We start from the raw sequence: 25,113 nt of genomic DNA on the forward strand, positions 1-25,113 counted from the left end.
AATTGAACATCTTATAGGTGTCAAAGAATTAAATCTCACTTGTTTTATATTATTAATCACTTTAGATCTGTCCCAATTCAACTCTCCTTAAATTTGACTAAATTTATTTTAAAAAATGTACCACATAGACAACACTAAATTAGTTCCTTTAACTTTATCATTGAATATATTTTTATTGTATATTTATTTTGGGTTGACAATGTTACTATTTCTCTATAACTTAATCAAACTTTAAGATATTTGATTTATGATAAACTCAAAGTAACTTATAATATGAAACGGACAGTAACCATTACGGATTAATATTGCTAGATAATCTAGCAGATTATCCACCTCAGCTTAATTACTGACGATAAATCTTTGCTTAACAGTCTCTGGTATACACTTGTCAATAAGTCTCTCCAGCAGCGTGGTATCCATACTGCAGGAGACACGACGACTGAATTCTTGCTTTGAATAATACAGTTTGTAGTGCACATTTGTAACCAGATGTATCAATCCGTGAGGCCAATAATGTACAGTGTTCTAGGTCCAGGCTCATCAGAGACGGTCTAGATGATTTAACAGAAGATTAGGTAAAATGTTAGGTTAACATCAGGGAGGTTGCTTGTTCTACCATAATTTTGGTACTTCTATAATTTGTTTTAGGTTTGGTTTGAGCAACAAACCTTTTGTCAAAGTTTCAGTTAGTTACTTGGCAGAAGAAAAAGCACTAGAAAAGACCAAGCAGATAACCTAAAATCAAACGTTGACAGAGATGTTTTTTTCTGAAATCTCAGCTACACCTGCCTTCTTCACCTCCATCGAATCAATCCAGATATAGTCCATTAAACAGAAACAACGAAGCAATTTGGTTAAGCTGTTGGAGAAGCCGTTTTGTTTCTATACAGGTGCAACTGATATTATTACATTGTAGCTAAAAATGTGTCAGTTAAAAATAGACAGTAGTTTTTAGCCACAAAGAACGGCTGCAAACTTGCCATTCTCTCACAGTTATTATTGTCCACACTTTTAACAGAGCCCTCGGGTAGAACCAATCAAGATTTTGCCAAGAAAGCAATGCCCATTACTCGAGAATACGCCACAAAAAAAATCAAGTGTCATTTGTCCTCAAACCATCAACTATTAATTACAGACTTTGACAAGGGCCTTACGAAGGTAACAAAATGCCTTCTGTAGCCCCAGGAGAAGCAAGCAACTTCATCATCTAGCTAGCTAACAAATAAGTGGAATGGAGTATATTTGGAACACATGGTCATGTCACAGTGGGAGCTACCAGAGGAGCTGATGAAGGGGGTGCAGGAAAGCTTGTGTCATTTGTGATCACTGGATGATGATGGAATGTGGCAGCGGCGGCGTTCCGCTCCAGCTGCTCCCACATAAGCCTTCGCCGCTCCTCGGTCGCTGCTCGCTTCTCTTCGTCCGCTTGGAAGTTGTTCTGACAAGCCAGGAGCAATCTCTCATCCATGTCCAAGAACATTTTCCTGACATTCAGGGTCACATTGAGGACTGACTGATTCCAGTGCCAACGGGTGTTCCTCTCTAGAGCTGGATATATAATTGGTAGAATCACTTGACGATTTTGGGAGATCATATCAAACAAATGCTCGTTGTTCCACAAGAATAAAGCTCTCTCAGCAACCTGACAATAAAATCAATAAATTAGCTCTTTAGTTTCCAAGGCAACTTCTTTTTGGGAAGAGAAATTTTAACTTGGCCTACAATTGCAAAGATTGTTGACTGCAGTAACTGTTATAGAAGACAGTACTGTCAAGCAGTTTGTAATTTTACACCTACGTACTTCTCAAACGAAAAAAAAATTGTTCCAGTTTCATTGCCACCTTTTGTATTATAAATTTACATATAACAGGAAGATGACGACTAGGAACTGGTATATTTTAATACAAGAAGAAAGAAAGTAACAGTTTTCCTAGCCCTGTAATTAATCATTTCCTTCTAAGTATTGAACTACCACAGCTATGGTCATGATTCAGTCCTAAGGACTCTCTTATTCAAGAAATATAAAAAGTTCTACTTAACCAGTAAATATTTTTTATCAGCTTGAACATCATGCTAGAGAAGTAGAATATCAGTGAATAAAGGAAAATAGAACCCATAATGGTGAGCATGATTGTCATTAAAATTGATTTTTCATGGTCCAAGAACCAAGATTGCATATGACTATTCTTTTGGTTGCGTTGTCATAGCTGATAACATGACACTATATAATCTAGTCAGAGACTTTTATGGTCCAAATTCTTATACACTAATAAACGTGATTTCAACACATTGACCCCCTGATTTCCTATTACCTGCATTTGCATTGATATTTAATCTTTTGAGACCTAGCATACACTGCAACCAAGATGGCATAGCAGAACTATACAATTTTAAAGCACTTTCAGTTCCAGTTGTATACTCAATTAAAAATGGTCTGAAGCCTTCCAAAGGGAAGTTCTAGAGACCACCAATTCCGCTTGAGTGAACAAGAAGAGTGTATGGTCTCACTTTAGCCAACACAAAGAAAGTTTACCCACTGATGAAATATATTATCAGTAATGACTATGTCATAAAGGGTGAAGGGGACCATGTAGGTAACACTAATATACTAGAAAAGCACAGGGAAAAGGTAAGAGATCAAAGAGATTCTTGGACTAAAATAAGCACAATATTCAACTGATAAACAGCTTTTCAACTACTTCATGAAACAATTCTGATGGCATCCCCTCATCTAGAAAAAACCCATGTTAATTTTTTAAATGATTTACTACAGGCATTTTAGGACTAGATGGTTGCAAACATAAATGCAGAGCATGACACACTGAGGAAAAACAATCCACAAATAAATATAAATCAAGGCCTAATTCAAATTAGAGTTCTGAATTTAGAAACAAACTTACTTGAAAGTGAGAGCTATTCAGGCAATTTGCAATCCTGCGGAACAGCGGTACCATGCACTTCTGAAACTCAGCCATGTCGGTCAACTCCAACACCTCCTCCAACTCCCCCAAGAACATCATCTCCTTCTGACTATTTGTTACTGGCCAGTACTTCAGCAGGCCTCTGATTACAGTCCCTGCAAGCTTGGTTTCCTTCTCAATGAACTGTGTAATGCAGTACGTCAGCTGCGGAAGATACACACCCACCGTCTTTGGCTTGTGAAGCGGAATCAACGCTTTCAATAGGAACAACTTGTGCTCTTCCTTCAATGGCTTCGCAAACCCGCTTATCACACTGCCAAATACCTCCAACAGCTCTGCTATCCCATTGTGATGGTCTGTCTCGAACACGAACCTATAGAAGATATTACTCACAGCCTTACGGATGAATGGTCGATTTCCCATGAACTTGCCATATATCCTATGCAATATTGTCTTCAAGCAGTCCCTCTCTCGGGGGTCATCGGAATCAAACAGATCTAGCAACCTCGATATGAATGAACTGTCCACATACTTCCTAGCTGCTTTGGCATCCACCATCGGCGACGTCACGAACCGAAGAAGCAATTCATACACCACTTGCAGGTGGTACCATGAGGGGTCGAAGAACGGCTCGTCCTCCTCCGTCTCCGACGCCGTCGTGCCCGACCTGACCTTGGGCGGGAAGACCCTGAAGAGGTTAGCCGCAAACATGCGCACGCACGCCGCGGTCATCCCCTCCGTGAGGGGCTCCTCTGCCGCGCCGACGCAGTCGACGAGCGACATGAGCACCTGCCGCTTCCTCTCCTTCTCCGTGGAGTCCTTCCCCCGGTCCGAGAAGTCGAACACCACGCAGCAAATGTTCACCTTCTGGACGAACGCCTCCTCCCTGGGCCTCCCCTCGGCTCCGGCGGCCGGCGGGGGCGACGCGTTCGGCTTCGCCACGGCGTTCCCGTTCGTCCGGGGTGACAAAGGCGACGGCTTCCCCGCCGGCGGCGAGTACCCTCCGCCGCCGCCGGAGTTGGATTTCAGCGACTTCCACGACAGCTTTCCGATGAATTGCTTCCACATGGCGGCGAGCTTCGTCGGCACCAACACCACATCCACAAATCAAACCACCATTGCTCTCCTCAAGCGCCCAGAAATCAACACCACGGCAGCGCAAATCCCGGGCCGCCCAAATTAAATTAAAAAAAATCCAAAATCCGCTCTTGCAACGATACCTCGACAGCGGATCGCCCCCTCCTTCCCCGAACCACCCCCGCGGGCGCGAATGCGGCGGGATCAAGAACACCTCCCACCCCCAAAGAAAGCACCCCAGGCAAAGAAAAGAAAAGAAAAGAAAAGCAAGAAAGGGCACCACCTCAAAAAATGGCAAAAGGAGGGGAAGCACCCGGCAATGGCGGCCTCGTCAGGGCCAGATCCGGGGGCGGGAGGAGGCGGCCATGGATGGGATCTCGCGGGGAGGAGGAGGAGGAGGAGGGGAAAGCAGTGGAGCAGTGGGGAAATTTTGGCGTTTTGGAGAGGAGAGGAGAGGAGAGGAGGAGGAGGAGGAGGAGGAGGTGGTGGTGGTCACTGGACACCTCAGAGGCCGGCAGCGTTGCGCGGCGGATCATCTCGGCCGTCCGATCATGGGGACCGGGGATCCACAGCCGTCGGATCGTCTAGCTGGGCTTTTTTTTGTTGCTGGTTATTATTTTTATTTATTTATTTTGGTTTCCGGCTTTGGGAGGGTACGGTGGTGATTGGATAATGGGAATTCGGGTGTAACGGTCGAGAAATATTCCTTCCTTTCTATTTTTAAAAAGAGCTGCGAAATATGGGTTTAAATTTGGCGTTTTGAATTGACGGGTATTATTTGTGTGTCTCAGGTAACTCGGTAGTTTTGCTGTTGTATCCAAATTGAGAAACAATTAGTTCACGTAATATGCAGGCAGGGGTGGTAACGTGTATGGGCTGATTGAGCTTGGGTCAAGTCTATTTCACGTTCGAGCTTCTAAGCAAGCTAGAGCTCGGTAGCCGAGCAGGTAATCACCCTAATATATTTTAGCTGCAGCTACTCCCTACACATCCATGAGAAAAAATATTTTCATATCTGTTTCTGCTTTCACTCAACAGAAAGTATAAACACTGTGAATGATATAAATACATGTATAGAGTTTGTACTTTTTGTTCGAAGAGAGAAGAAATATGTATAGAGGTGTATCTACACCGTTCGAAGAGAGAAGAAATATGTATAGGTGTATCTACACCTTAAACGTGAAGTGAGTAGCTACACCTGATAGTAGGATAGTGTATATGTGTGTGTATATATATATGTTAATTATAATTTCTTGATAAATATAATTATTTTTAGTTAATTATATAAATAAAGTAGTAGACAATGAATTCAGATAAATATATATTACAAGCACATGATAATTTGTTCTATAGACATGCTCGTGCTTATTTATCTATTAATTTATCAATAAACGATACAAATTATACACAGACAGACTCATTAGAAGCTTAAGATCGGGTCAACAAAGCTCACAGGCTTGGTGATTGCCTCGAACTCGACTCGTTTGGAACTCAAGCCGAGATCAAACCAAGCCTAAGACAAGTCAACCTCGAGATTTTCTGTTATCCCTAAACATGTTTATGTTTTTGACCTAATAGTTAGACTTAAAAGGATGACTAAAATTTTATAGATTTTTAAACTAAAAATATATAATCTATAAGGGTTAAAGTAGATCTATGAAAGTATTCATAGGTATTGATCTATTACCAATTTAAGTACAGACCATGTACCGGGTTTCGGTGATTCCTGCTGGAATACGAGAAGATTCTTGAAATGGACGTTTGGATGATACTTCATTCAAAATAGTTGGATCAAAATGGGCACTTGGTGAGAAATGATGGCCTGTTCATTGTTTTTTTAGTGCAAAACCAAATGATGGGTGTGTTTGACAATTGACACCCCAAAACCCTAATCATTATCCTCTAATATACTGTAGATTGAGTAAGCATGAAGTCCTCCAGACTTTTCTTTGCCCCAAGGTGAAAAGATTCATTCCTTTCAAAATCATAGAGTATTCCAACATTAGTTGCTCCGTCCAGGGTTTACTATTCAGTTTAGCACATTTTTACCTAGAGACCAAGTTACCCAAATCCTAGATATTTTTGCGTGAGAAGATTTAAAATTTACACAAATTTTGACCAAATTTACTCGAATCTGGAAAACTTGAAACTCTGGGGCAAAATATTTTCATACCAGGGGTCTGAAATTTCAAACACCGTCTCTATCTCATCATAAATATTTGACATTTAAGATAATATTCGGTCAAACTCTTAAAAAATATGATAATCAATTATTATTAAAATATGAAATATAATAAGTTTATAAATATTATGATAATGTTTTTCCATAGAAATTTATGCATATCATACTTCTGTTTTTAACTAACCAATTTAAAACTTGTTGATGATTGAAATTTTAAAAGTTCTAAACAGTAAATATTTTTGATGTTCTAAAACGATCCTACAAGCCACACCCTCGTTCCATGCTACATAATGTTTTGGCCCTATCTATATTTATTCATGAATTCATAAATATGTTTTATATGTGTGGTTAGATTAATTAGTATTCATACAAATCAAGAGAGATTCAACGTCTTATAATATGAAAATATAGGTAATATTCGTAGTAAATATTTAGAAGCGTATAATTTCGACCACCACAGAGTCCACGTGGATATGTGACCATGGCATGAAGCATCCATCGCTTTCTCGCAGCAGCAAAACAAGTGAAGAAACGACGGTGGCAGCCGCAGTATAGCTGTACAGGCCGACATAGATCAGAGAGGTCGTTTTCTTCTCCCGCCATCGACAAAAAAGGCAAAGAAAAAGGAACCCACCGGAGTCTATCCGTCGCCGCCGTGCCGCCGGCGACGTGAGCCAGTTCCTCCTCCAAAGTTGACGCCTTTAGGCAGGCGAAAAGAAAAGGAGCCCCAAAATTCGCCGGCGCAGCCTCAGCGTCGCCGCCGCCGGCGGCGGCACCTAACCGATCGTGAGAGATGGGAGCGCGAACCGCCCGTCTCCGGCCGGTGAGGTCACGCCATTGCCCGTCTGAGGAATAAAGCACGCGACTTTGACAGCTATCTCGCCGTCCTCCAGCTGAGGGGTGTTTAGTTGGGAAATAAAAATCTTTTAGATGTCATATTAGACATTTGATCATATGTTGGTTAGGGTTTTAGACAAGAATAGAGAAATAAATTTCATGGCTTATCTAGAAACTGCGAGATAAATCTTTTTAGCCTAATTAATTCGTCATTAGCGCATATGAAATACTGTAGCACTTGTGGTTAATCATAGACTAATTAGACTTTAAAAATTCGTCTCATGATTTCTCACATAACTATACAATTAGTTTTTATTTTATCTATATTTAATGCTCTATTTAGATTGTTTCCAGTGGGGAGGGAACGGAAGGTACGACGACGACAACGACCTGTCGTTTTATGATTTGATCTTTATCTGTTCTCTTTCCTGTCCAAAGCGTCAATGGAAGAACATGGCCGGGGTGCCCCATCCACCATGACCCTTCAAACTGAGCAGCAATTATTAGGTGTTAATACGCTCTTCTGCAGAGAACACACTCTGATACGATCACATGATTCAGAGAAACACTGACAGCCTTTGCCCTTTTCGTCAGTTACAAAAACCAAAATGCATCAGCAATATATACAAACTTATTGATATGTATCAGAGAAAAGCGGTGACAGTACAAATTTCAGACTCACCCAAAAAAAAAACATATCGTCAATTACAATAAGCAGAATGCAGCTGCAGTAGAGTATACGAACAGGCTGATAGCACATCATAGAACGCAGAACCATGAACAGGGTAAGATCGATTTAGATGTTTCAACTTAAAGACAGTAAAGCCAGAGGTGTCCATCACCTATGGCGTGACCGAAAAAAAAAACGCATATAGCCCGACAACACGCAAGCCACAGCAAAGAACAACGGGTTCTGCGTATATGGTCTTATTCATCAAAGAGACAAACGGTAGATGTATATTTTCAAGCTTCAGTGCTTTCATGATCTATATGTAGGGACTACAGACAAGTAACCAAACTACAACCTTTATCTCAACTCAGTACCATCAAGGAACCAAAAGCAGTAGGAGACAACTGTACATGTTCATATCTCACATGGTGAACATCCGCCGAGCAAAGTTCCCGCTTCCTTTCAAGCCGTCCATGCTAACAAGAGCATTGGTTATGCCTCATTGAGCAGATCTTGGTGCTGTCAAGGAGCAGATTAAAATAAGCGTAAACACGACGGCGAACAAAGCAGGTAACAAAAGAGCGAACAACACTTGCATCGGCAACCAAAGTTGAAATGAACATGTACCTAAGTTAACGGCCTCTGAGCTTTTCATGAGACGAAGGCGCTGGCAGGTTTCCACAAACATCCTGCGCAACCGTTACGAGGTCAGAAACTTTTTGAAGGTAAATGAGGGCATTTGTGCCATTGCAATTTCATGAAAACTGTAGCAGTTCAACCAAAAATACAAATGAAGAAACATCATAAGCAGTATATCAAACAAAATTGAGCTAGAAGGATCAAGAAGCAATTGTGCCTCATAACATAACCCATGGGTCAGTGAACAGTGTGTTCCAGAGTAGTGGAGAACAAAACTAGAAAGCAACCTTATCCAAAGTAGCCTATCTTAACAAAGTGGGTTCTTTTTTTTTGTGTGCACAGGCCTCGTATCCTAGCTGCTCTGTGGGGGGGAGAGATTACACATCAATTTATTTATTTGGAAGTGATACATCAAAGTTGTTTAATTTGCTAAGGAAGCAACAGCAATGCGATATGAAGTGCGACAATAACCAAACATATTTTCTTATAATTGACCAGTTGAATCCCCATTTCTGATGTTACCTAACGGTCATGACCTCATGACTGAAGAGGGAGAGAGAGGGAGGGAAGAGATTTCACTATGTATGTTCCAATAGAAGAGATACTTTACCTACACAATAGAAGTCAATCTTTTCAAATCTTCATACTGGGTATGATTTGCCAGCAATAAACTATTTGTTGTGAGTTGTGACCCCTAACTAGCCTTTCCTCAGATCAATACAGATCCTCAGCCACAGAACCAACTAATCTTTCAAATGCATTCATCGGCTTGCATTGGATTTACGGGAACAAGCCAAGAACCAAGGAACATACCCATGAGATCACACAAACATATTTTTTTTAAAAAAAAAAATCATTTTTAGTCCAAAACCCCAAGCAAAGCAACCTTATTGCTTCCTATCCAAAACGTAAAGCAACAGTTTCAACCATGTTCGTTTCAGATCTCCATTAACCCCAAAACTACTCCTAACAGCAGCAAATCCTCTACGGCTATGTCGAGCTCTAAATCAACAACTGTAATACTAATATACTATCAATTCTCGAATCACAGCCAAGACATTCTAACCTGGTCATTTCAAGAACCCAATCAACAATTATCCACTACGAAAATCATCCTGAATCGCACTGGAATACGAATTTCACAACCGACGATGAATCAAAGGGGAGGAGGAGGAGGAGGAGGAGGAGGAGGGCAAGAAGCTCACTTCCAGGGGACGTCGCCGACGAGCATCCAGTCGCCGTCCTTGTCCTCGTACGTGGGCACGTACTCCGTCCCGTTCATGGCGTCCACCAGCTTCCTCTCGTCGTCGGCGAACTTCCCTGCATGAACAGCCTTCTCCGTCAGCTTGCTCGAGCAATCGACAACCGAGTGAGCCGGCGGATGCAACGGTGGGGAGAACTCACGGATGGTGAAGTGGGAGAAGAACTTGTCCTGGAGCGCGCGGAGGAGCTGGTCGTAGCCGGCGTACGCCTCCAGGTCCACCTTGCGCAGGTACGGCGCGCCGTCGACGGCCACCTTGACGAACTTGGCCGCCTTGCCGCCGGCCCCGGCGACGTCGGCGAGCGCGTTCTTCCTGAACGACCTCACCGGCGGCCACCCCACCACCCGCGCCCTGACAACCCAAACAGACACACACACACACCAATCAATCCAAGAACCATCGAAAACCTCCCGCAAGAAGGCATTTTTTTTTTTGTTGCAAAAAAAGAAAAGGCAATACTTGGGAGCCGGGGGAGCATCGGAGGAGGCGGCGGAGGCGGAGGCGGCGAGGGGGGATTCCCCGGCGGCGTCGGCGTCGGAGGAGGCGCGCTTGCGGTCGGGCTCGGGGGCGGCGGAGCCGGGGAGGCGGAGGGTGAGGGCGGTGTCCTCGAAGTCGAGCCCCGACGCCGCGGACGACTCCGTGGAGCTCCGCTCCGTCTCCACCGACATCGCTGGCGCCTGTGCGGCCGTCTCAGGCTTCCCGCTTCCCGGCGTTGTGCTGGGTCTCGCGGCGACGGCGAGGTGGAGAGAGAGAGGTAGAGAGAGGGACGCGAGGCCAACTCGAGAGGAGAAGAGAGAAGAGGAGGAGAGATGGTTGGTTGGTTATAGCTGGGCGCGGTCGGGTCACCGGTGGTCAAACGGTCAGTGGCTCGCCACTGTCATTTTACACACTAGCACCTCGACTTAATCCTAATTTGGTGCTCCCTATGTTCTATTTTGCATGGTATTTTTGACCGTAACTAGATTTATTATTTGATTAATGTATATTATTATATATGTATCTAGATTGATTAGCATTTATATGAGTTTAGACTATGCTAACGGTGGCCTGCATGTACGGATTCAAACAAAGAACATGAATAACCGAAGCAAAGCAGCGGCTCAACCAATGCAGATTCAATGAAATTTGGTGCATGTATGATTCCTTCACATTTTTCAGTGAAAACTTGACGTAACAAAGTACACTAATCAAAAGTAGAAGAAGGGAGTCCATCTCAGAGATTCTCAGACATGTCTAAGATACCCTCATCTTTTTGCTACCGCTTATGTTTATGAGCAAAAAATTAGATTTTTAACATTAAATTTATGGTCTTTTCAGCAAAGTTTATTTTTTAACTTTAGCTTTTAGATCGCTAATAATACATATACGGAATTTACAAATTATTTTTTGTTCACAGATATGTATCACCCCTGAGAAGACGTGGTGGGAATCGAAAAAATAGAGGAAGGAGAGGGGCAGGACGTAAAAGAAGCAGAAAAATAATTTCGTGGTGTCGGGGGGTATTTTCCCAAAACGGAATAAACAAGGAAATAGTGGCCGAGCATTTCGCGCGGGTCGCCCCCCGGAGGTGGGCCCGGCCTGCCGGTTGGGCGCCCTGCAGCGACCGGCTCCACGCTACGCCACCCGCTGACCCCCCTCGCCGCCGCACGATCAAGATCCAACGGCTGCCGTGCCTTCTCAGTCCTTTTTTATTTCTTTTTCGGCGCGGTGGAGGAGGGAAAAAGGAGAATTCTTCCGGCAGATAACCAAACGCATCCACTCGTGCAAAAAGAGTTTATGAGAAAAAATTGTGAGAAATTTAAAATAAGTTGATTAGATATTGTAATATCTTTTGCTTCAGACAACATGATTACGTGTCATAATATTTAAAGTACTCCATACATGTGTGTTTGAATTAAAAAAATCGTGTAATTGTATCGTAATAGTATGTTTTTAAGTTGGCATAAAAAAATCGTCTAATTTTAGACACGGGAAAGAAAAACTCAGGGAGATTTCATCGTTTAAACCACTGCCGCTAAAGCGCATAAAAATAATGAAAACTACCAAAAACAAGTTGTAAGAAAGTTTTTTTTCCTATTTGTTTTATTAATGCTTTAAAAATTTGATGTAAAAATAGAGTATAATAAAGTAAACACCAGAATTTGATTCAAAATTAAGTTTTGAATTCTAAATTCTGACTAACCTACTCCCTTCATTTGAAAACAGGTGTCGTTGTTTTAAGTTTTGTCTAAGTGCGACCGACGAAAAAAAAAGAGAGAAACACTCTTCACCTAATAAAAGAAAATTGTGCCATAGTTTTTTTTTTTATCATAAGTGTGGCCATGAACCAAACGAGATTATATTTTGATCATAACGTGTTTAACATTATGCAATTGTTAATTATAAACCAAACAATCGCTTGATCAGCAAAAGCGAGTAGCTGGAGTGAGTCACACGGGTAGGAGGAGAAATAGCCCCCAGAATTGAATTGAATTGGAATTTGAAAGGGTGAAAGCGAGATGGTTGGGTGGGCACGGAGGCAGCATCGGTGAAGAGCCAATCAGGAACAAGTAGCATAAAGCGGGGACATGTGAATGTGCCCCCCCTGTCGGCTCCTTGTCCCCCTTCTCACCTCTCAGCTGAAAAAATAATAATAATAACAACAACTCAAAATTGCTGCCCGAATTCTCTTCTCTTCTTTGTGCAAAAATTCATGAGAAAATTCGTATTTCTAAACTGACCTGCTCTGGCCATTTCAAAACTAAGTTTTACTAGCTGTAGTGTTTTTACAGCGATTTTTTTTGGGTGAAATTCGTTTTGGATGGATTGATGGATGGGTTAAGTTTGTCTGTGTCCTGTTTGGGATCTCTCGACAGGATCATTCAGAGGGCGGGTGACCGATCGACGACCTGCAGTTGCGTATCCAATATGCTCTGCTCCAGCAGACCGACCAACGCCAGAGATCTTCAGGGATCAGAGTATCAAATCAGACATGTTGCATGCAGCTTAGAGTATAATAGCAGGCTATAAGCTGATTACATGCTTATCCGGAGAAAAGAGAATGAGAGAGAGTATAAGCAGGCTGTAAGTTTATAGACAAACAGCTTAAGCATAGAAACCAAGAAACTCTGAAAAAGTAATATGTGGGTCATACATTAATGATGAAGAGCTAATTAGTATATAGGTGAGCTAAAAGAAGACTATAAAAAATCTTATAGCCAGCTTGTTGACTATATTATTACCCTTGCTCTTGAGGACACCTCCAATAGGTATCTATAAGCTATATATAAGATATACTATAATTTTTCTAATAGAAGAGAGCTAAAAACTATCTCTTAATCAAGAGATACTCTCTTGCACATATTTCAATGTCAAATAAGAATAAATTATAGGGTCATTTGTATTATGACCTATTTGCTAAAAGCTAGACCGTTGAAGAAGTTGTCTTTTAAAATGCTTAGAGATATTATGCTATCGTCGCCTGACTTAGACAAAATCTCCACAAATTACTAGCTAGTAGTAGTAATTTTTAATCCAATTGCTAAGGTGTTTGGGTACAGAGATTTTTTTAGGTTCTCGTAACATCAGATGTTTTTAGGTTAATTAGGAGTATTAAATATAGACCGATAATAAAACTAATTACATAAATAAAAGCTATTTTATTAGACAAATTTTTAAGCCTAATTAATCCACAATTAGTAAGTATTTACTGTAGCATCGCATCGCTGATCATGGACTAATTAAGCTCAATAGATTCGTCTCGCGAAATATTCCAGAATATATGATGAGTTTTATTAATAGAATTTATTTAATACTTCTAATTAGTATCCAAATATTCGATGTAACAGGACTAAAAACAGTCCTCGGAAACAAATTACTGATCATATTCTACTCAGAATCGAATCCCTCACGATTCTACCTTTTAGAAACGTGCACTGTCCGATCTGCAGTATCCAGTTTGATCCTGAATCTTCGATGTCTCTGTGCTACTGCACGTTCGTTACAAGTATTCAGGAGAAGAGAGCACGCAAACTGTCTCTGAAGTCTGGACACTGTTGATACAGTTGCTCGAGACAGGGAATTAGTAACACTCATCACCCTCTGATCTCATGGAATTAGTAGTCCCATCATTTGTAGACACAGGAGTTTGTGCTACACCATGACAGTATAGTACTTCCAGTTTTATCTGATAAGAATCATCTCTACTCATGATCACATCTCCCTTTTGTGGTTACAGCCTGCAACAAGCAGCATACTCAGTAACTCACCTAAGCTGTGCCTACTTAATTGGACCATTTGCACAACACACAACAAATTATTGTACTGCTACCTTAAGCTCCATAATATAGTCAAACTTTACTTTGACAATAATTTTAAAATATTAAGTTTCAAAACACTAGAACAATATGTATAGATCAATCATAAATGTACTTCCATAAAAGTAAATAGCTGTTTACTTTATTATATATTTTAATTATACATTACATTTAAATATAGATTTAGAAAATCATGTCAGTTGTCCAGACGACAATAATTATCAAACAGAAGGGATTACTTGCTTTCAACCGGTGGCTGCTTTTGGTGCCTGTGTCCACACTAGGGCTAATTAATAAATTAATCACGCCCTAATAGTCAAATTGTTTTGATTAGTACAGTACTAGTACTACTCCCCTTTTCCTTTTTCTGAATTCGTGTGAAAAGATGGAGCCTTTTTTTCATTTGTCAATGACTTGTCTTTGAAGACGAGGTAAATCAGGGTTTTGTGTGGTCAGTCAACCTACACTTTGTCTGCCAAGTGAGGGGCATCAGATGCTACTTTACATAATTAAGCAAGGGTTGTAGCAGAGAGATTGTATGGTTGCAGTAGGGTTGTTCCTTGGTGTTGCCTCTGAAATCTCGCTTGATGTCTAAAGCTTGTCTATTGGCACTGTGCCTGATGTCTCAAGCCTAGACCTTCCGCAGGGAACCATCCAGGAAATTGCTTGTCACACTTATCTTTTTTTTCTTTTAGTTATAAGCTAAAATTTAAATTTTTAACTTTAAATTTAGAGTTAATTTTGAGATTGTTTCATTATATTATATTCTCCAGCCTTGATTTTTAGATCGCTATGAACATGTATATAAATTTTATATCCATAAATTATTTGTCGTTTGTAAATATGTTATTTGCCTTTTTTTCTTGAAAAATCAAACAATCACCCATGCGAGAAATTTGACAGTTATTCCTACTAACTAGTATATGTTACTCCCTCCATTTTTGATTACACGTCACTTTCATTGTTTCAGTTTTGACTACTAATTTCTCTCAGGGTCATCTTTTGGTTTTTTTTTTGAACGAGTCAAACTACGTAGTTGTAAAAGAAAATTAATTTGTAAATAAAAGTTTTATATATGTGTTTGATCTAAAAGCAAAGGCTCAAAATAAGCTAAAATGAAAAAAATCCCTACAATCAACTTCAAATTTAAGATTAAAAGTTTAAATTTTGGTTTATAAGCATAGCAGAAGCAAAAATATGTGACTTTCCTAAGTGATTAGACTACAGCGAATGAGAGCTTCATACTTCACACCATCCTCTTGCTTTATGCTCAAAATTTGAATTTTTAGTTTTAAATTTAGAGTTGATTAGGGGGGTTTTCACCGAAGTTTATTTTTATCATTGGTTTCTAGATCGTTAAGAATACCTATATAAAATTTTTATTCATGAATTATTTTTTATTTGAAAATACGCAGTCTGCCTTTTTTCTATAAAAACCAAACAATCACCCCCTTTACTCAAGACACCCTGGCTGCGTTCTTTTGCTCTAAATTATTCCTTATTTTTTGCATGCACACTTCCCGAACTGCTTAACGATATATTTTTTAAAAGTTTCTATGCAGAACTTCATCATATTATCCAGAGTAGATTTTTAATTTTATACTAATTAATTTCATCATTTGTTTCATATTATCCAGAGTAGATTTTTAATTTTATACTAATTAATTTCATCATTTGTACTACTAAAGAGCTATCAAAAATTCTGATAATCTTTTGTTTTCATCCTTCAAACACAACACACTCACTTCATCAATAATATATAAGCTTTTGTAGTATTTGCATTTTTTAACAATCAAAATTGAATCGAACAGTGCCGGAGTGTCAAATTTGGGCGGGAGGGAGTACAAAAAGGATGCCCAGCCCAAATAAGTAGAGAATTATGTCGAACTGGTCTTCTATATTATTGTGGAAAAAATCATTCTGCCATTCTAGGCCGCGTTCGGCTGCCTTGGTAAGTTAACCAATCTCACTCGTTTTTCGCACGCACGTTTCCTAAACTGTTAAACAGTATATATTTTTTTAAAAAAATTATAGGAAAGTTGTTTTTAAAAATCATATTAGTCTATTTTATATTTTTTAATAATTAATAATTAATTAATTATATACTAATTTATTACTGTGTTTTTTTTGCCAGGTAAGTTAATTTACCATCCCTCAAGAGAATTAACATGAATTTACTCCACTCCTCTTAGGATCCTGCCTATGGGCCTCCGGCCCACTGAACTTGGCTCAGGTTATTGGGCTTTACTCCACTCTATCCTCGGCTATATTTCGAAAACCGATAAACAGTCTGTGTGATACAACTCCTGATTATGTGATTTTATAATTCCGATTTTTCATGAATCAGGTTTGGAAGAGAATCGGAATCAGTTAATTAGATTAGACGTTTGGCTAGAACATTAATCTTAATTCCGATGGGTCTTCCAGATAAATTGTGTATACTGCCCTAACATGAGAAGATATTTGATTTTTAAAAATATTTTCTTATATAGATTAATGTAACTATAACTAATTATTAGAACTAGTCATGAATATGTGCAAATTTTGTACAATTACTTATGAAAATTTTTCAAAGGAGGTTAAACAACATTAAAAAAAGCATTGCATTTGCGTGAAATAACATATTCATTGCATTAGTTCACTCGTAGGTTGAGTTAATGCAAAAAAAAAAATCATGATTACATATTTGTAAGTAGAGTTCTTGCAAATAATATGCCAAGTATAGTGATATGGGTACTTTCGTCTAGACTGCCATAATGCACTAACAACCCCATCTTTTTTTTTCTTCTGCTAGGTTTATAACAAATTTTAAATTTTTAACATTAAATTTTGAGCTGATTTTAAGATTTTTCTCATCATAATTTATTTACTATCCTTTATCTAACGAGAATATATATATATATATATATATATATATATATATAAAAGTTTCATTCATAAATTATTTTTTATTTATAAATATGATGTTTAGCTTTCTCAGGGAAAAAGCCAGACGACGAGTGCCTAATGAAACAAGGATCTGGAAATTATTCCATCCCAGATTTCGTGGAAACGCGCAAATTCTATTTGGAAAAAAAAACGACCTGTAAGCAACGCAAAGGGATGCAAAGCAAAATACTAAGATAAGCTATGATTAATTGATTACTCTGGGGAAACGGCTGGATATTAATTAATCACCAAAATTACACACACATTAAAATCCCACACATTCAAAAAAAGAATGTTTTAATGTTTCAATCCAAAATCCCTACTTTCTATAAAATCAATGACATTCTCTTCTCTCACGAAGCCATGTCACCTCAATTATTTTTAGCCTTACAATGATACATCAAGTGTGTAAATTAAGTCACATCATCTTAATTATTTTTAGTCTTAGAATGATACATTAAGAGCGTAAATTACATCTCTTCACACCACCTCAATTATTTTTAGCTCTAGGATGATTCATCAAGAGTGTAATTTACATCTCTTCCAAAAAGAACACCACATAACCCAACCATTTATAACCTATAGATAATTGATTAAGACAAAAAAAAATATAAACACGTGAAAAAAATTGTATGGTAGATAAGATTTTTTAAAAAAAATTATACCTACTATATTATCACACAGCTCTTCTGCAACAATGCCCGGAATATTCATATAGTATGTTTAAAATTGTAGCTCCTCCAGACCGATTGCGGGTGATCAGTTTCACACGCAAAAAATTAAAAACGTATCCCCACTATCAGAGCTCGCTGTATGAATCGTCATCTGCATGGCTGCATGGATCATGGATGCACTGCCGTCACACTAATCACCCCCCTTAATCACTCGTGATTGCCATTTACGTTACGAGCAATCTCGCTATGAATACGCGGTGATTCGCCACTAGCGAGGCGATCAAAGCGAAGCGAAGCAGCGGGTGTTCGACGGCTGCGGCGGCGGCCATGGCGCCTTCTGTGCTCGTGCTGTTCGGCGCCCTGCTTGTTGCCGGGCGGCTGTCCGCCGGCGGTGGGTTTAGCGTGGAGTTCGTCCACCGGGACTCGCCCGGGTCGCCGTTCCGTGACCCGGCGCTCACTGCCCACGGCCGCGTGCTCGCCGCCGCGCGGCGGTCCGTGGCGCGCGCCGTCGCGCTCGCGGGGTCCTCCTCGGCCGGCGGCGGCGCGGCGGACGACGTCGTGTCGAAGGTCGTGTCGCGGTCGTTCGAGTACCTGATGGCGGTCAACGTCGGGTCGCCGCCGCGGTCGATGCTCGCCATCGCCGACACGGGCAGCGACCTCGTGTGGGTGAAGTGCAAGAAGCGGAGCAACGACACGTCGGCGCCGGCGTCGTCCGCGGCGGCGGTGCAGTTCGACCCGTCCCGGTCGTCGACGTACGGCCGCGTGGGATGCCAGTCTGACGCCTGCGAGGCGCTCGGCCACGCCTCCTGCGACGACAACGCGAACTGCCTCTACCTCTACGCCTACGGCGACGGCTCCAACACCACCGGGTTCCTCTCCACCGAGACCTTCACCTTCGACGCCGGCGAGGGGAGCCGTCGTCAGGTGCGCGTGGGCAGTGTCAAGTTCGGCTGCTCCACCTCCACAGCCGGCTCGTTCCCCGCCGACGGGCTGGTCGGCCTCGGCGGCGGGGCACTATCCCTCGTGACGCAGCTCGGCGACGCGACGTCGCTCGGCCGGAGGTTCTCGTACTGCCTCGTCCCCCTCTCCATCAACTCCTCGTCGGCGCTCAACTTCGGCGCCCTCGCCAACGTGTCGGAGCCGGGCGCCGCGTCCACGCCGCTCGTCGCCGCTGCCGTGGACACGTACTACACCGTCGTCCTCGACTCCGTCAAGGTCGGCGGCAAGACGGTGGCCTCCGCGCGAGGCTCCCGCGTCATCGTGGACTCCGGCACGACGCTCACGTTCCTCGACCGGGCGCTGATGGCGCCGCTGGTCGACGAGCTGTCCCGCCGCGTCCGCCTGCCGCGCGCGCAGTCGCCCGACGAGCTCCTGCAGCTGTGCTACGACGTGACCGGCCGCGAGGAGGCCGCCGGGGAGGCCATCCCGGACGTGGAGCTGGAGTTCGGCGGCGGCGCGGCGGTGGCGCTGAAGCCGGAAAACGCGTTCGTGATGGTGCAGGAGGGGACGCTGTGCCTGGCCATGGTGGCGACGACGGAGCAGCAGCCGGTGTCCATCCTCGGGAACCTCGCGCAGCAGGACCTCCACGTCGGCTACGACCTCGACGCCGGCACGGTCACCTTCGCCGCCGCCGACTGCGCCCGCTCCTCCCCTTCTTCCTCCTAGCGCACGTACGCCGCCTCTCCATGAGACCATGGCTCATGCTCGTGTAATTACCTCATCACCATTCCTAATAATCTGCAGCTTGCCCGGTGATGCCTTGGTGCACTGATGGTTTGATGAAATATAGACAAATTTCACATAAATTTTGCGCGGAATTATAAAAAATATTTGAAATACATTTGGGGTGGGCTTATTTATCATCTATGAATTCCGGCCCGTAACCAAATATACAGAGACCAATAACAAAACCATTACAGAATTTGTGCGTCCTGTCGCTGCCATCAGAGCTGCCGATTCGATTGGTAAAAATTTGCTTGTAGCATTAACTTTTATTAAAATAAAAGTAAAATTCACAAAACATCAATTATTTGATCGAAACCATCACGTTGATACAACTCTAACTAGTATTTCACAGAACTATAACATTGACAAATGATTTTACTGAAAAACTATAGTTTATTGCTACGTGTGTATATGATATGTGCGAGCAATTTACACCACATAATATAATGACACAAGTACCTGAATTTATCCATCAAATAAAGTTGAGGCTTTCTGTTAAAATCAAACACTATTGCTAAAATACGAACGTCTAACTAAAGTTACGTAACTTAATAGTTTTCACAAAACTATTGTAGCTATATGAAATTCGCTTGAAAGAAAAAGATTTGATGAACTCCTACCGTAAATGTCAAATTTATGACGGGAGGAAGAATATTACAATCGAATTTGACAAATAATAGAATTCCCCTATTTGGGGAAAGGAGAATTTACGAACACGCGCATTTTTAATCGTTCCTCACGTAGAAAATGTGTTTCCCACCAGCGAAAAAAGTTTCACCTAACATTAGAAAAGAAAATATTTACCCTTTGTAAATTGTAATTACGACCTCCACTGCTCCATCTAATCCTCCACGTTTCAGAAAAATAATAACAATAATAATTGCCTGTAATAAAAATTCCTAAAAAGAAACCTTCTAATTCTGCGCGCATGCGCCGAGAAAAACTTACCCCCACTCCCGACCGTCCGATCCCGCCGCGCGGGCGAATCGGACGGCTCCGATGCGCGCCACGTGCCCTCGCTGACCTCGCGGCGACCTGTTCGTCGTCCTCCTCCGCTGGTGGGTGGGGGATTTCCTACTTAAGCGAAGAGCGCCCAAATGCGCGAGAGAAATCGAGAGGAGAAGAAATCGAGAGGAGAGAGAGAGAGAGAGAGGGAGAGGGATTTGCGTGCGAATCGAAGCTTCGATCTTCCTCTCGCTCCGCCGGATCAATGGGTATTGATCGATTGATTGCTTGCTGCTAGTTTGCTTGCTGCTAGAATCTACCGGCCTTTTTTCTTCTTTTTGCGTTTCTTGGTTGGTAGCTCGATCGCCCGCGAGCTGCTGGCGGCGTGTTCTTGCTTGGTTGCTTGCTTCCTTCCCGGTGCTGTTGGTTTACATTGTATTGTTGGATTGTTCAGGTGGCTAGCAGAATCGGTGAGATTTGGTGAGTCCGGAGAGCTTGCTGGTTTGCGCATTTTCTTGAGGTATGGAGCTGCTTCCTTCTCCGCGTTAGCGAAGAAGATTTGATGAGCTGATACTGGGGTGCTTCATTCCCTTGCCGCTAGGGTTGGCGTGTTAGCTGATGCTCGGTTTGGTTTCTAGGCTGCGAATAATGGATGATTTGTTATTCTGTTGCATCGCATTGGTCTAATAATCCAGTTTCAGCTAGGCACTTTGTTATTGGGGGCAATCGAATCCATACTGGTGAAATTATCGTTGTAGATATTTTAACATGTTGATTGCTCTTTAACCATTGATTTGGAGTCAGGATCTAATATTGCTGGAGTATGTTGATGAAAAATTGATTCTATAGTGTAAATAAGAGTACTCTATGAATAAATTGTAAGATAAAATAGAAACCGGGAATGGAAAGATTAGTCTAGCCATGGCAAATGGCTCTGATATTACATTTTAGAATGCATGCCGTCAAATCTTGAAATATAGAACTAATATATTTTTTAAAAAAGATTTAATATGTGAAAATGACGAAGTTATATTTGTCATGGCAGTACTTCATTTAGCTATATAATTTTTATAGATATATTTTTAGAAAAGGCAAGGATCAAACCTGTCATTGAAGATTGTGACAATGTCCTATATATACAAGTAAAAATAATACAGGGATTATTTTGTAAAATCAGGCTATGATCTTTCCTTGTAATCCAATCCTGTCCAACATTAGACGATGTCTTACCTTGCACAAAGGCTTTCTCTGTTTAGGTAGGCAGTTATTGACACCTAATATTAACTTTTCTTTCCTTAAGGTACACTAAAAGCAAGTCTGCTAAAAGGCAACTTCAATTGAAAACATCTACATATCAAGGAAGGCTATCAAGCTAATGTCCTGGGTAAATTTCTAGTTCATTGCTGATCCACAACCTCGTGAACGTCAGGAAGATATCGCCTTTACTGATGGGGGACTCTGGAAATTCCGCTCATCGTGATCACACGATCGACATATTGAGGAATGATGTAACTTTCCCATCAACATCTCATCAAGCTAACCATAATGACCTGGGTGAGTTGCGCCAAAATAGAGGTCCTATAAATGATGTTCCTCGTGTCCCAGAAAGTTCTTCTGGTGTAGTTGCTGCATCTATCTCCCGAAACGCTTCTTTTTCAAGAAGAGATCAAGGTCACCGTCAGCCAAATCCTTTGAATTCTGGTTTTTGGATCTCAATTGAGCTTATTGTAAGTTTAAGCCAGATTATAGCAGCTATTTCTGTCCTGTCAGTATCAAGGAGCGAGCATCCACATGCTCCATTGGCTCAGTGGCTTATTGGTTATACAATAGGTTGTATCGCTACTCTTCCTCATCTTTATTGGCGGTATCTCCATCGCAATCGCCAGAACATAGAGCAGGAATCAACAAGTCAGGTTCCATCTGAAAGGGGTATATATGAACCTAATTCTTATGTAGTAGTTTCATCTGCTCATGGATCAGAAGTCGTGGACAGTGCTAATAGTACTGGAGTACCAAGGATTGCAAGTACAAGGTAGCATTTTCTTTCTTGGGAATTTAACTTTAGTGTATTTGCTTGCACTACCTCTAAGGCTCATTATTTAGTTGAACCAGAACCTGTATGTTATCACAGATCAGCCACCTACGTTTGAGCAAATTTATTCTGTGCTATCGAGAATTCATATGATCATTAGCAATTTATTTAACTATGATAGCTTCGCAGCTTCTGTCTGCCCAATAGTTAGTGAAAACAGTAGGGCCTTCAATATTTGTAATTCTTTGGATCAGTTCTCTGGATACTTGAAGATGCAACATTAAAACATGAAACCATTTGAGTTATTTCTTCTATCTAATATTTGGGTCCATTATTAATAATGCATTTTATGTTTTATAGAGTCTACGCATTAGTTGCTTGCTTCAAATTGGCTCTGGATTGTTTCTTTGCCGTCTGGTTTGTTGTTGGGAATGTGTGGATATTTGGTGGCCGTACTTCTCTCCACGATGCTCCTAACTTGTACAGGTCTGTGATGCTAAGCAGCCAGTCATAAACAATGCCTTCCTTCTTGCCTTAGATGCTTGCTAATTTGTTGGTGATCATCTTTCAGGCTATGCATAGTATTCCTTGCGTTCGGCTTCATTGGCTATGCACTGCCTTTCATTCTCTGTACAATGATATGCTGCTGCCTACCCTGCATAATCTCCATGATGGGAATCCAGGAGGATTTGGATTTTAACAGAGGTGCTACCGCAGAAGCAATCGATGCCTTGGTGGCATACAAGTTCCAGTCAAAAAAGATTCATGATGGGGATGTGGGAGAAGATCATGGTGGAGTCTTGGCTGCTGGAACTGACAAAGAGCGAACTATTTCTGCAGAAGATGCTGTGAGTGTCCTCCTGCTTTCCTGTTTGGACTTACCAAACCCGGGATACCATGTTTCTGTCTACACGTCTGTAGCATGTTTTGCATCACAGCATGTTGTTGACACCTATGGATCTCTATGCTCTGCAGGTATGCTGCATCTGCTTGTCAAAGTTCTCAAACGACGAAGATCTACGAGAACTTCCCTGCAATCATGTTTTCCACTTGGAATGCGTCGACAAATGGCTCAAGATAAACGCGCTGTGCCCTCTTTGCAAGGCTGACTTAGGCGGCTCAACGAATGCTTCAGACTCCAGCTCCAGGGGTGGCAATGACAGCAACAGAGCCGGAAACGACGTCGAGTCACAGCAGTAGCTGCTCTCCTGCTCTCTCTCCCATGAGCATGGGGGATGGAACACACACACACCCTATGACAATCCACAAATCGGCATGCAACTTCACAAAGTCCTCTTTTTTTTTTCCCAGATGGACTTGAATGCCTACACTACTGACTACTCTGTGGTGTTAACTCAGAAGCTCCTATTAGGCTGAGGCTATGGCTAAGTTGCTGCCGGCATTGTTCTGAACTGAAGTTGCCTGCAAGCTAGGCTGTAACATATTACAGATGGTGTTGGGATGCTCTTATGTTCATCACCTGAACTGAGCATATTAGGTTACTGAGGATAACCTCCTTCTGGGAAGGTTCAATGTAATTATCTCCTTGTTTAGGAAACTCTGTATCTGCTTCCCTGTATAGAAAATGACCATCTCCATTGTATATAAGATCAATTCTGCCTACATTTTGTAAATTCAGGTATCTAGGCAGAGATCTCCCAGCACTCATGAAATGCTTGAACAAGTACACATTAGCAGTTGAGTTTATTCTACAGTAATGCAACATTTATAGATGTTATTAACATTCCAAAATAATCATTTGAGCCCCCCATAATCATTAGATGAGAGTGGGAGAAGAACAGAACAGTAAACTCCCACGTTTATGTTTAGCACGCTTGCAGGCATGCAGATCCAACAACTTCTGTCTGGGCTAGCTGGGAGGAGCTTTATTCATTGACTGAATTATTAAAGCAGAGATGGATTAATGCATGGCTGTTTGTCTGTTCATTGCCCACAGAGAGAGAGAGAGAGAGAGAGAGAGAGAGAGATGATCTCCAATTATTGGAACTCTCTTGTTTGCTCTGATACTTGGCAGGCAGGCACTGGCAGTAGTAGTACAGCTAATGACGATTGGCAACCACTCTATTATGTCCCTATTGTCTTGTTGATCTTCCAATGAAATCTAAGATCAGAAAGAAGAGTTACACATCTTGGTACAGAGACCTGAATAGTAGTATCAGGGCACTTCCAAATATCTGGTAGGATTGTATGAAAATAATTAGTAAGATTAGGATATTATAAACAATTAGGATGCTAGGTGGAAACGGTACGAAGGTACTAATAACCGACTCCAGTTCTCTATTCTCAATAACTACAGTATGAGTATATCTATTACTTTTTTTTGCAAATCGAGTATATCTCTACTACTTAGAAACCGTTCGTTCTCCTTCTCATCTTATTTTATGCAAAAACCATCGTTTTGAAAAAACCATGAAAAAATTCAAGTGTTTTCTTTAAGAAAACAATTTCTTTCTTCCATGGGTATGTGACATCCTAGCCCAATATGACATGTGTGGTCCATACGAGCTGTGTGTATGTTTAATACTATCATGCTAGTTTAGCCAGAGTGGCCCCATGTGAGAACGAACGTGTAAGTGTGGTAATATGTGTCAGTGGTGAACCCAGAACAGAAAATACCGGAGGTCCAATACATAGTAATTATCTAATTTTTATATTTACATACTAATTAATATGATATAATTTAGTAAGGATCGGATAATTTACCCGAGGTCCGAGGACCCCGGATAAGTACACATAGGTTCGCCCCTAGTATGTGTAATTACGTCCGTCCGTCAGTTGGGCTGAGCTACGTGGTTCGGGGGGCAGGCTGTTATAGGTTATTAGGGTTCATATATCCTTTTTTCTCCATGTGGCTATACAATCATCATCAGCTATATGGACCGTTTTTCTCTATGGACTCATGCAG

The 25,113-nt window shown here is 41.6% G+C and overlaps 4 protein-coding genes across 4 annotated transcripts; 2 read left to right on the forward strand and 2 right to left on the reverse strand.

Moving 5' to 3' along the window:
- Nucleotides 1–1,030: 1,030 nt before the first annotated feature.
- Nucleotides 1,031–4,443, reverse strand: LOC102713672 (serine/threonine protein phosphatase 2A 57 kDa regulatory subunit B' kappa isoform-like). Its single transcript, XM_006643762.3, has 2 exons — nucleotides 2,901–4,443; nucleotides 1,031–1,642 (listed from the first exon to the last, which is right to left on the reverse strand). The coding sequence occupies exons 1-2, from the start codon at nucleotides 3,987–3,989 to the stop codon at nucleotides 1,256–1,258; spliced, it is 1,476 nt and encodes a 491-aa protein (XP_006643825.1). The 5' UTR covers nucleotides 3,990–4,443; the 3' UTR covers nucleotides 1,031–1,255.
- A 3,469-nt stretch (nucleotides 4,444–7,912) lies between these two features.
- Nucleotides 7,913–10,366, reverse strand: LOC102713944 (auxin-responsive protein IAA1). Its single transcript, XM_006643763.2, has 5 exons — nucleotides 10,048–10,366; nucleotides 9,731–9,939; nucleotides 9,532–9,646; nucleotides 8,315–8,376; nucleotides 7,913–8,206 (listed from the first exon to the last, which is right to left on the reverse strand). The coding sequence occupies exons 1-5, from the start codon at nucleotides 10,254–10,256 to the stop codon at nucleotides 8,187–8,189; spliced, it is 615 nt and encodes a 204-aa protein (XP_006643826.1). The 5' UTR covers nucleotides 10,257–10,366; the 3' UTR covers nucleotides 7,913–8,186.
- A 7,274-nt stretch (nucleotides 10,367–17,640) lies between these two features.
- Nucleotides 17,641–19,249, forward strand: LOC121055342 (aspartic proteinase CDR1-like). The gene is made up of 2 exons (XM_040527696.1): nucleotides 17,641–17,669; nucleotides 17,758–19,249. Exons 1-2 carry the CDS (start codon nucleotides 17,641–17,643, stop codon nucleotides 19,148–19,150), a joined length of 1,422 nt encoding a protein of 473 aa, XP_040383630.1. The 3' UTR covers nucleotides 19,151–19,249.
- Nucleotides 19,250–20,333: 1,084 nt separating this feature from the next.
- LOC102714224 (E3 ubiquitin-protein ligase At1g12760-like) lies at nucleotides 20,334–23,831 on the forward strand. The gene is made up of 6 exons (XM_006643764.3): nucleotides 20,334–20,424; nucleotides 20,610–20,675; nucleotides 21,456–22,187; nucleotides 22,548–22,673; nucleotides 22,759–23,035; nucleotides 23,163–23,831. Exons 3-6 carry the CDS (start codon nucleotides 21,604–21,606, stop codon nucleotides 23,385–23,387), a joined length of 1,212 nt encoding a protein of 403 aa, XP_006643827.1. The 5' UTR covers nucleotides 20,334–20,424; nucleotides 20,610–20,675; nucleotides 21,456–21,603; the 3' UTR covers nucleotides 23,388–23,831.
- Nucleotides 23,832–25,113: the final 1,282 nt, after the last annotated feature.

This window comes from Oryza brachyantha, chromosome 1 (genome assembly GCF_000231095.2).
Source record: "Oryza brachyantha chromosome 1, ObraRS2, whole genome shotgun sequence".
NCBI classification, from domain to species: Eukaryota; Viridiplantae; Streptophyta; class Magnoliopsida; order Poales; family Poaceae; genus Oryza; species Oryza brachyantha.

Coding starts and splice junctions, on each gene's coding strand:
- LOC102713672 (XM_006643762.3), bottom strand. CDS start 3,989: ATGTGGAAGCAATTCATCGGAAAGCTGTCGTGGAAGTCGCTGAAATCC. Junction 1,643..2,900: donor TGAATAGCTCTCACTTTCAA/GTAAGTTTGTTT, acceptor TTTTATTGTCAG/GTTGCTGAGAGAGCTTTATT.
- LOC121055342 (XM_040527696.1), top strand. CDS start 17,641: ATGGCTGCATGGATCATGGATGCACTGCC. Junction 17,670..17,757: donor TGGATCATGGATGCACTGCC/GTCACACTAATC, acceptor ATTCGCCACTAG/CGAGGCGATCAAAGCGAAGC.
- LOC102714224 (XM_006643764.3), top strand. CDS start 21,604: ATGGGGGACTCTGGAAATTCCGCTCATCGTGATCACACGATCGACATA. Junction 22,188..22,547: donor CCAAGGATTGCAAGTACAAG/GTAGCATTTTCT, acceptor TATGTTTTATAG/AGTCTACGCATTAGTTGCTT. Junction 23,036..23,162: donor CTATTTCTGCAGAAGATGCT/GTGAGTGTCCTC, acceptor TATGCTCTGCAG/GTATGCTGCATCTGCTTGTC.
- LOC102713944 (XM_006643763.2), bottom strand. CDS start 10,256: ATGTCGGTGGAGACGGAGCGGAGCTCCACGGAGTCGTCCGCGGCGTCG. Junction 9,940..10,047: donor GATGCTCCCCCGGCTCCCAA/GTATTGCCTTTT, acceptor TTGGGTTGTCAG/GGCGCGGGTGGTGGGGTGGC. Junction 8,207..8,314: donor CTCAGAGGCCGTTAACTTAG/GTACATGTTCAT, acceptor GCTCCTTGACAG/CACCAAGATCTGCTCAATGA.